This window comes from Oreochromis niloticus, linkage group LG19 (assembly GCF_001858045.2).
Source record: "Oreochromis niloticus isolate F11D_XX linkage group LG19, O_niloticus_UMD_NMBU, whole genome shotgun sequence".
Lineage (NCBI taxonomy): Eukaryota > Metazoa > Chordata > Actinopteri > Cichliformes > Cichlidae > Oreochromis > Oreochromis niloticus.
In genome coordinates, this window is record NC_031983.2 from 20,012,543 (window position 1) to 20,024,168 (window position 11,626).

The following is an 11,626-nucleotide window of genomic DNA, read 5'->3' on the forward strand; positions in this document are numbered from 1 at the left end:
CTCAAATTATCATTTGGAACAAAAATATGAAAGTGCAATGTGAGAAAGAGGTCATAATTAGCATCATAGAATGAAAATATACTGAGGCAATAAAACCACAACCTGTCGTTTTCTCACTTTGGTCCGACAGCGTGTTAATTAATGAGCTTTGGAGGAACAAGCAGGCTGATCTTCTGCTGTGTCCCTGTTTACTAATCAGCTTTTCTGTATCACCTCCTGAAGCCACCTTGCCAACCCCACGCTGGTCCTCCAAGAGGCTAAGCTGACACGGTCAGGTGGTCTTGCTACTATGTTTTGGAAAAATCAGCTCAGCGCAGAGGTCAGATCCTCATCATCATGATGTTTGTTTACATTCTCACACCGGGCCACCAGGGACAGACAGTGGCCATTTAAAATTAAACCATGGGAAGAGACAGAGTTATATAGCACAGAAAGAGAAAGTGAGACAGGAGAAGACGCTTTCCCCAATCTGCAATGAAGTCTGCGGCACTGTTGACTGTACTGGGCCTTTCTGGCAATCTGATGCAGATTTAGCTGCAGCAACTTAAACATTCAATTTTAAATTATAACTGGGGATCATGCTGATTTCACATCGTTTCTCTTTCCTGTACAATATTATTCCTGGTTAATTTAAAAGCCACACAGTCAAGAAATAATAACTCATTGGTAAAAGCAGAGCTCTTGCCCATATATTGCACCACTAATACCTTCCAGTGAGACTTTGGTCTAACACTGATGTCTGCAGATAAAAAGGCATCAGTGAGAAAGGAGCTCCTGATTTGAACAGGAACATGACTCCACCCCAAACTGCAAATCCTCCCTTTCCAAATCCAAAATTAATTAAAAAAAATTACATCTCAGGGACTGTGTTTCCTGAGGAGAGCATTTAGTTCTTTTTACAATTTACTCTTTGCGGTTTTCGTCTAGTTGGTTTGATTAGGCCTAAAATAAAGAAGCAATTCATATAATATCATTCTGTTTGTCATCCTTTAAAATGTGATTACAAAATCTGCCCACACTAATCTAATGTCTAATGGACTGCAGCTCCATTGTGCCTCTCGGTGGTTACAAACATGTAATACAACTTACACACGCCTACAGCTGTTCAAAAAACCCTCCCACTTCCCAGATGCCCATTCGTTGCTGTTTTCACTCAGCTTTCAAAATAAAAGCCCTAACCCAGTCATGCGAATCGCGAAATAAAATACTGTGATACCTTATTTTTACTAGGCTGAATTTTGCCTCATTTTTTTTGTTTTGTTTTGTTTTAGTTTATTTGTTTTATTTTTCACATGACCTGCCTACATATGACCAGATGAAGCCACGGCTATTTCATATTTTCCCATTTCCAAAGTTATGTGACTAAAATAGATTTATTCAAAACGTTTTATTTTTAAAAGAAACGTCACTTTCAAAATTTAGGTTTATTTTGAAGATTTCCAGCGGAAGTGCTCAATTGCTCACGCATTCTAGTGCCAAGCGCCAGTGACAAATTAAGAATCAGACAGCTTTAGGCGGCGGGGTCTGTCTCAGTCTTCCGCCCAGTCACTAACTGAAGAAACATCATCCTACAGCTGCGAGATGAGGCTGCTGTCACTCCTGCTTACTGTGTCATTAACGCTGGCACTTGCTTATTATATTTACATCCCGCTGCCTGATGCCATTCAGCAGCCGTGGAAGTTGATGATGCTGAATGCCTATTTAAGGACAGCATTTCATGTGGTAAGAGAGTAGATGTTTTCACTGTGAAGAAAAGCTGGTGCACGTAAGGCATCAAAAAGAGACGAATGAGAAGGATCGCATTAGACAGAATCTTGACTTTTCTATGTGCAAAGTTTTAATTAAATGTGTTATTACAGGTTGGCTGCATGCACTGTGTGTTTGAAAAGCTTTATTAAAAACATGCTCTGCACAAAACACACTCAGACACAGACTTGGACTTTGAACCTTGTGTTTATTTGTGAAAAAAAAAAGTACCATCTTTCTTTGCTAGAATATGCTGTTTGGTGTTGATATTCAGTGTAACAGTGCAAAATGATATGCTGCTGAAATAATGGATTCAAGGTATCTATAGTCCAGTTTTTAGTTTTACTGGATGACCAGATATCCAGAGGTCTTTTCATGCTTGAAATGAAATCATGAAATCTGATTTCACAGCAGGGTTGAAATGCACCAAGTCTGTGAAAGAGCTCATTTAGTAATCCCACTGTGTGATTTCAAAAGTTATTGAGACTTTTATTTTGGCGCTGTGAGAGGATCGTGAACTTTACACCCTCACCTGTGTTCTACATTTTGAAAGTGGCAGATTATAGATGGCTAGAAACGATCCGTTAATTATTAGCATGCTGGCCGAGACTAATCCTCAGAGCCAGAGTTTCACAAAAAATCTGGACTTATTTTGTTATTTTGTAAGATTTAAAACAGTCATTAGCATCTAGTTTGAGGACACTGTTTAAGAAAACGTCACTAATATTAATTTTGCATTGCTTCATTGTTTCTACAGCAGATGTTATGCACTAGAACGTGCTTAAGTGTGACTGATATTGTTAAATAGTTTTAAAACCCACTAGTGAACAGTGTGCTGATGCATAACAGAAACTGACTTTATTCTTCATTAGAGTGAAAATGTGATATCTGCACATGTGACAGTGCGACTGGCTGTACCTCAGTGTCTTCAGCACTGCTGTTGAGACACTGAGTGAGGGAAAGGTCAGACATATCAGTCATGCACAGTGTAGGAGGAGAAAGGTGACTGTCAGAAATTGTGTCTCAAAATCCTGCCAAGAGATGACTACATTTTGCCTTTTGCCAAATTCCCTACGACTTTCTGTTGTTTCCACTAATTTCCTTTCAATCTATGTATTAAATTCTTAATGTGTGTCCTGAAACAAACAAGAACCAATCAAGAGGTTTGAGCTGGAGTTTGGTTTACTCTTGTCTCCAGGCCTCTTTGAAGCAATGGCTGGGATATGACCATCACACTAGATCTCTCCTGCAGTTCACATTTGGCTTTGAAGGGATACTGAAGGAATTTCTGAGTTCTGAGTCCAGTGCAGGGGCCGTTCCAGGCGTGAAGGTCAGCGACATCACTTTCGCTGGCATCCCAGTGCGAGTTTACGAACCCCCAGCTGGAGGGGAGGGTCATCTGAGGAGAGGGTTGATGTATTTCCATGGAGGTGGCTGGGCCTTCGGCACCACCAGTGAGTCTCTAATTGCTTTCTCTAGTTAGAAAATAATATGCCTACATTAAAAAGAATCATAAGCTTTGAGACATTACTTGTGATAATTACAACTTTCTCTGCTTTTTAGGTGCAAATTTTCAAGTGCCAATAACACAATAGACATATATCTAACCTTATCAATCTGTTTTCGTCTATATACTGCAGTGTTTTATCTTTAACTGCCTTGAAATAAAAGATTTTTGTCCAGATCAAACAGAGGAGTTTAGATAGTGTTTGAGCTTGTACAGATGTTTTTCACCCCACGTTTAAATTTCAGTTTGCATAATCCCTGAACGCCTTCTTTTCCATCCTTCTCTGTCTCTCACTCTTTCAATTCCTCAGAGAAGGGGTCATATGATATTACCAACCGAATGGTGTCAGATGAGCTGAATACTGTTGTGGTCTCTGTTGAGTAAGTGTGTTTCCTCTTGCAAAACTGTCGTCTCCATTCACAACATCAGTGGAGTGTCCCTTCAATTATATACTCCAAAGCTTTCTACAGGGAGTGCAGAATTATTAGGCAAATGAGTATTTTGTCCACATCATCCTCTTCATGCATGTTGTCTTACTCCAAGCTGTATAGGCTCGAAAGCCTACTACCAATTAAGCATATTAGGTGATGTGCATCTCTGTAATGAGAAGGGGTGTGGTCTAATGACATCAACACCCTATATCAGGTGTGCATAATTATTAGGCAACTTCCTTTCCTTTGGCAAAATGGGTCAAAAGAAGGACTTGACAGGCTCAGAAAAGTCAAAAATAGTGAGATATCTTGCAGAGGGATGCAGCAGTCTTAAAATTGCAAAGCTTCTGAAGCGTGATCATCGAACAATCAAGCGTTTCATTCAAAATAGTCAACAGGGTCGCAAGAAGCGTGTGGAAAAACCAAGGCGCAAAATAACTGCCCATGAACTGAGAAAAGTCAAGCGTGCAGCTGCCAAGATGCCACTTGCCACCAGTTTGGCCATATTTCAGAGCTGCAACATCACTGGAGTGCCCAAAAGCACAAGGTGTGCAATACTCAGAGACATGGCCAAGGTAAGAAAGGCTGAAAGACGACCACCACTGAACAAGACACACAAGCTGAAACGTCAAGACTGGGCCAAGAAATATCTCAAGACTGATTTTTCTAAGGTTTTATGGACTGATGAAATGAGAGTGAGTCTTGATGGGCCAGATGGATGGGCCCGTGGCTGGATTGGTAAAGGGCAGAGAGCTCCAGTCCGACTCAGACGCCAGCAAGGTGGAGGTGGAGTACTGGTTTGGGCTGGTATCATCAAAGATGAGCTTGTGGGGCCTTTTGGGGTTGAGGATGGAGTCAAGCTCAACTCCCAGTCCTACTGCCAGTTTCTGGAAGACACCTTCTTCAAGCAGTGGTACAGGAAGAAGTCTGCATCCTTCAAGAAAAACATGATTTTCATGCAGGACAATGCTCCATCACACGCGTCCAAGTACTCCACAGCGTGGCTGGCAAGAAAGGGTATAAAAGAAGAAAAACTAATGACATGGCCTCCTTGTTCACCTGATCTGAACCCCATTGAGAACCTGTGGTCCATCATCAAATGTGAGATTTACAAGGAGGGAAAACAGTACACCTCTCTGAACAGTGTCTGGGAGGCTGTGGTTGCTGCTGCACGCAATGTTGATGGTGAACAGATCAAAACACTGACAGAATCCATGGATGGCAGGCTTTTGAGTGTCCTTGCAAAGAAAGGTGGCTATATTGGTCGCTGATTTGTTTTTGTTTTGTTTTTGAATGTCAGAAATGTATATTTGTGAATGTGGAGATGTTATATTGGTTTCACTGGTAAAAATAAATAATTGAAATGGGTATATATTTGTTTTTTGTTAAGTTGCCTAATAATTATGCACAGTAATAGTCACCTGCACACACAGATATCCCCCTAAAATAGCTAAAACTAAAAACAAACTACAAACTACTTCCAAAAACATTCAGCTTTGATATTAATGAGTTTTTTGGGTTCATTGAGAACATGGTTGTTGTTCAATAATAAAATTATTCCTCAAAAATACAACTTGCCTAATAATTCTGCACTCCCTGTAAACCTCTAGTAAATTACATCTGAACCCTCTGTGTGTGTGTAGGTATCGTCTGTATCCAGATGCGCACTTTCCAGTGCCATATTTAGACTGTCTTGCTGCTGCCAAACACTTCTTGTCTCCAGAGGTTCTTGCCAAGTATTCTATTGACCCAGATCGTGTGGCTGTGGCAGGTGATAGCGCTGGAGGAAACCTTGCTGCTGCAGTTGCTCAGGAGGTAAACGGAAAGGCTATTTTCTGCATGCATGCGACAATTCGTATATCAAGCTCAAATGTTTTAATTCATAAAATGCCTTCCACGACTGCTAGTATAATGCTCTGGATCATGACATATATCCTGATTTCTTTGTTTTTCCATATTTGTCATTCTTAGATGTTTTAAATAATCAGTTTTTAATGCTAGACAAAGATAACCCAAGGTAATACAAAATGCAGTTTTTGAATCATGATTTTAATTTATTAAGGGAAAAAGTTACTGTGGAGAAATGTGGTCTCACTCTTCTTTGCAGCATTGTTTTAATCCAGCCGTTTTGAATGGTTTTCAAACATGAGCAGCTTGATTAAGTTCATGCCAAAGCATCTCAATTGGATTTAAGGCGACCAGGCCAATGCAAAACCTTAATTTTTTGAGCCATTCAGAGGTGAACTTGCTGATGTGTTCACGATCATTGTCATGCTGTAAATCTAAGTGAACTTCAGCTTCAGGGCACAAACTGATAGCCAGACATTCTCCTGGCAGAGAACAGAATTCTCAACTATGGAGGCCGTTTTTGCTCAGTCTTATTGTTGAATCATGAACTCTGACCTTAACTGAGACAAGTGAGGCTCGCAGGTCATTAGATGTTGTTCTGGTTATTTTGTGACCTCCTGGATGAGTTGTCGATACACTATTGGAGTAATTTTGGTAAGCTGTCCTCTCACCATGGTTTGCTGGAACACCAAAGAATTAGAAATGGCTTCAAAACCCTTCACCTCAGACAGGTTCTATTTAAGTAATTTCTTGATTCAACAGGTCTGGCAGCCGAGTGTGGCTGGTGAAATTGAATTCAGCTTTCTATAAAAATGTATCCATGATATTTAATTAATTATTTAACAAGGGAGGAGCATTGGTTTTTCACACAGAACTAGTTGAAAACAGGATGTGGGCACATACTATTTCACAGCACTGTAAATTAGTTGCATTACAAAGCTATGTTTACAAAGCTGTTATTTCCACACCATGTCTTGTCTTTCTCCCCTCACCGCAACTGGTGGCAGCAGATGGCCGCCCCTCTCTGAGTCTGGTTCCGCTGGAGGTTCCTTTCTGTTAAAAGGGAGTTTTTCCTTCCCATTGTCGCCAAAGTGCTTGGTCATAGGGGGTCATATGATTGTTGTTTTTGTTCTGTATGTATTATTGTAGCGTCTACCTTACAATATAAAGTGCCTTGAGGCGACTGTATAAACAAAATGAATTGAATTGAACTAACTGGGTCTAATATGCAACATATGAAAAAAAGTCCAACACCACGTAGTTGCTGGTTGTAATTTAGAGTTGAAAGAAAAAAGAAAAATACACACGTTCATCTTGCTGTAAGGAAAAGGAAAGAACCATTTGACATCACCACACTGTCTGCATTACAATGTACACAGCCATTACTCATATTGTGTGTTTGTTTTTTCAGATTTCTGTAGATGACAGCATGAGTGTGAAATTCAGTGTCCAAGCTTTGATCTATCCAGTGCTCCAGGCTTTGGATTTCAATACACCCTCCTATTTGCAGAACCAATATATCCCCCTCCTTTACCGGACCAACATGATCCAGTTCTGGCTGCAGTATCTGAACATTGACCTTTCTCTTATGCCCGAGTTTTTTGTGAACAACCACAGCGCTTTGCAACACTCTTCACTCACCCCAGAGCTGAGGTCAAGACTTGACTGGAATGTGCTACTTACTCAGAAGTACAAGAAGAACTACAATCCTGTCATTGTGGAAAAGGGATCTGAGGGGTTTCTGAAGAAGGTGCCAAGCCTGCTTGATGTGCGGGCGGTACCACTGCTGGCTGGGCCAGAAGTGTTGGCAAAATGCCCTCGTGCATACATTCTAACATGTGAGCATGACGTGTTGAGGGATGATGGGCTGATGTATGCCCGCCGCTTACAGGATGCAGGGGTCGCTGTTACCAGCGACCACTATGAGGATGGCTTCCATGGATGTTTCAGTTTAACATCCTGGCCACTTGAATTTGATGTTGGGAAGAGGGCACTTAGGAGTTACCTCAACTGGCTGCAGAACAACCTGTAGAAGTGTGTATGTGTGTTTTTGCAAGTGAGTAATGGTTGGAAGCCCTTTTCTTTGTGAATCACAGGCTTGGCTGAAGGCCTAGTAAATGTACTCTTTGTTTAAAAATCTGACATCTAAGCTCAGGGCCCTTGTGTACCTGCACACGCTCAGTACATGTGAAGTTTTTATGATACTTAGAACCAGTCTAATCTGCTGGCAACATCAGCATAGCTAACACTGTCACCAACTAATAAAGATACTTTATAAATTCATTAAAGTGCTTTGACAGCCAATAGCTTTGCTTAAATGGATTCATTCATCGGCTGTTTCCAATACGAAGGATCGTGCATGTGCTGTTTTGTAGCGACACAAAAAACACATGAGTAATAAATGTCACAAGACCTTTTTGATTTATACTCCACTATTAAAACAAAAGCATCACAAGTTAGGTCCCAAAGTCGAAAACAATCATTTGAATTGTGTTTTTTTCCCCCTCACTAAAAACAGCTGAGGTTAGGTCAGCAGTTTCAGCAGCGTTCAGTATTTTACCCTGTTGGCTGGTACACAGTAGATCTGCCACTTTTATTCATATTGAAGTTGCTCAATGACTATCAAAATGACTGCCATGAATTTTTAAACTGTCATGCACCCCAAAGGATAAAAATTAGTCTGGCAATTTTATGGGGTTGACTTTTTGGGTTTTGAATGAACTGTCTCCTTAAATATTAATATTTAAGGTATTTTGTATAGACGGTCATGTTCCCCTCACAATACTTTATAATAACAATGCTATATTTAGATCTTGTATCATCACCATAACCAAATTAATTTGTAGAATCCTACAAGTTTGGGGTCAGATACCTGCAAAGCTAACAAAGTTCTAGCCTCAGTTGTATTTTATACCAAAATTGAAATCTGAGCATTTCACTGTGTTCATCTGAAGAATGAAGATGGGGAAATCTAATCTGATAGTGCATATTAGCCTGCTTGCATAGAATTAAGTTCAAAGCAAAGCTGTATGTAAGTAGCAAAATATTCACTGCCTTTCTTGAGTTCAGCTTGCACCATAAGAAAACAATGTCTAACATGTTCTGGCTCTTGACAATCGCTAACAAAATGCACATTTCCTTTTAGTCTGATGACTGTTTATTTTTACACTCATCCTGTATTTTTATAGTAATTCATTGGTTTTATATAAATGACTGAAAGATATTTTGTTTGCCTGTCAGAAGCAGTTACAGAAAGCAGCTGCATGTATGTCAGGTGCAGGGATAGCATCATGATCCTGAAGACATTTTTGTATACAAAGACATTTGCGGGCTTCAAGTTGCATCTTTTTTCATTTAAATCTAATTTTCTCCTTCTTTTAAACCTTTTTTTTTATGAAGGCTCACAGCTACAGCATACATCATCATCCTGTGATGCACAATAAATACAATATGATTTTGGTGCATTTTCCTTCCGTGTGTCTCATTATTCACATTTGTTGTTTTTCTAGATGACTTAATGTTCAGCTTGAGTTACATATGTTCTGATCATTGGACTGATCTGCACTGATTATTGCAGAAAACAAAAAGAAACTTCTCTGTTGAACATGGGGCATTATCAGGTTGACTAAATGTACTCATTGTGTTTCCTTTTGGCAAAACTATAAGCTGGAAATCACAAATATTATGTGAATGGTCAACCAGTCTACATACTACAATACTACATGTAAAATTCTGTACTTTAAGAGATAGCTTGGCCCTGCCACAGACTGCCGATCTGTCCAGGGTGTACCCTGCTTCTGGGATAGACTAAGGTTCGTGGATGTCCTCTTTTCCTCCAGCCTGGCAGCTCCATCTTCAGCATTCTTTGCCCCACATATCCACTATCCCTCCTCTACATATCTCCAGACCATCTCAGCCTTGCCTCTCTTACTTTGTCTCCAGACTGAACCTCAGGTGTTCCTCTGACATACTAACCACTAACCCTGTCCCTCCAGCAAAATCTTAAAATCTCTCTGCCTCTTGCTCCACCTCTTGTCTGGATCCGTGTGTCTGATTTGGGAAAGATTTTATACTAGACGCCGCTCATGACACAGCCTCTTCATTTATCCAGACATGCGATTAACACAAGGAGTAAGACGGCCTACGCATGCATGTTGTTTAGTTTCGAGAGAACGGAGTGAATATTTTGGGTCGCCACATGAATAATTTGCCACAGCCCTAATAATCAATGTAATCCTGCCCCCTGCTGGACTACAAGACTATCTTTCTCTTCTATAGTAGCACCCATTTAACATGATGTTACTCATTTGTTTGGTCTGATGACAAATTATTTAAAAAAGGAAAATGGCATTGCTGAATAAATTTCGACCGTAAACAGTCCCCAAACATTTATTGAATAAAATCATCTGGATTTGAACTTCAAATCCCTTAACTGGAACCTACTAGTTAATACTGAAATCGAAAACATCTGTCTCTCTATGAGGAATACATGGTGTTATAAAACTGCGACAGTTATGAGAACAATGGAGCAAAGCTTAAATACCCAGAAGACTTACAGATTTAAAGGACACTCCATCTACTCCCTTCTGCATTCGACTTGTCTTGTCCCTCCCCTGAGGCTTCTCCTCCCTGCGTTCCTCTCAGTGAAGTCATGGAATCTCCCTAAATTCCCATCTGAAGACTACAGCTGCTCAGAAGACAAAGTGTCGAACAATGCATCGAGACACCAGTGATTTAGCTGGCTTCCGTAGAAAGGTGTTTCCCTCACAGGAACCTACTGCATCTAAATATAAGAACAAAGACAGAGCTGATACACAGATTAACATGCAAATCACTATGACTATAAATGAATGTAAGGGTTACAATCAAAAACCTTTTAAATTTGGTTACTAAGAAAGGATATATGCTATATGCTTTTCCTTTATAGTAAATCTCTTAAATCAGCAAAACAGTAAATACAAGTAAAGTCCCTGATTTAACCTTTACCGTTGGGTTGTATATAATAAAATATACCAGCAATTAATTACATCCAAATGAGCAAATTAATTAACTATACAGCAACAAATGTTGTATAAATAACTGAATAAAAAGTACAATAGTTGAAGTGTAACATAGTATAAATTAGGTTAGTAAGTACAAGTATATATAAATATACATCTTCCACCACCGATATGACATGATCATTAATTGTTGAGCTTTTCAGAAGTAGAAAATTGACTGACAAACATTTACATGACCAGATAAAGCATGTTCCTTGTTATTTAAGACCATCATTAGGCCTAAAACATCTATTGGAGACATAATAAAAGAATGAATTTAGATAGATGTAGCAGCCAAATGTCTATTGCACAGTATTTCAACTATTGTCAGTCTATTGCACAGTGATTAGTTCTTATTAGCATTTGGTTTGTGCAAACTCTACTGCTTAGTTGTCCCCACCAACAACACTAAAAAACCAGGAAGACAGCTTAAGTGGATTATTGCAGAATTCTTTCTTTGGTTAAGAAAAACTCCTTCCCACCATCTAACCAAGTCAGGATCACTCTGGATGAAGTAGATGTATCATTGTCCAAGTCTACAATCAAGAGTTACCTTCATGAATAGAAATACAGAGGGATCACAAGAAGGTGAAACCGCTGATTACACTCATTGAAGAAAACGGGCATATTTCCCACAATATCTGACTATTCCTTTAGGCATTGAAATGCTAGAGGATTAAAGCTAGCCAAGACCTGCATGAGAAAATAGCTGACACAGGTCAAAGGTCACCAAATGTCTCAAGGTAAGGAGAAGAAATAACAATAAGACAAATGGAAAAAGGTTGATAAAAATGCATGTTTGCTGTTGAAGTGTTGACAGGTATGTCTCTCCGGGTGTCATCTGGCTTGCCTGAGGCCAAATAGTCTTCAGGTATCACTCACCTTTTCCATTCATTCTCTCTGACAAGCCTGGGAATTACCTGACTAAAGGGAACATGAGTCTTCACTCTGCCTTCCGCATTTTTGATATTTTAATCTCTGCCGCGATCCTCATTTAAACTTCTGAGTACATTTTTAATGTACTTTGGTGCTGCCTGCTTTAGTGAACCTGCTGG

At 39.7% G+C, this 11,626-nt stretch overlaps 1 protein-coding gene across 1 annotated transcript; it reads left to right on the forward strand.

Annotated features, from left to right (window-relative positions):
- The first annotated feature begins 1,472 nt into the window (after positions 1-1,472).
- nceh1a (neutral cholesterol ester hydrolase 1a) lies at positions 1,473-8,835 on the forward strand. Its single transcript, XM_005477316.3, has 5 exons — positions 1,473-1,722; positions 2,945-3,200; positions 3,564-3,633; positions 5,328-5,499; positions 6,944-8,835. Exons 1-5 carry the CDS (start codon positions 1,582-1,584, stop codon positions 7,562-7,564), a joined length of 1,260 nt encoding a protein of 419 aa, XP_005477373.1. The 5' UTR covers positions 1,473-1,581; the 3' UTR covers positions 7,565-8,835.
- The last annotated feature ends 2,791 nt before the right edge of the window (positions 8,836-11,626 follow it).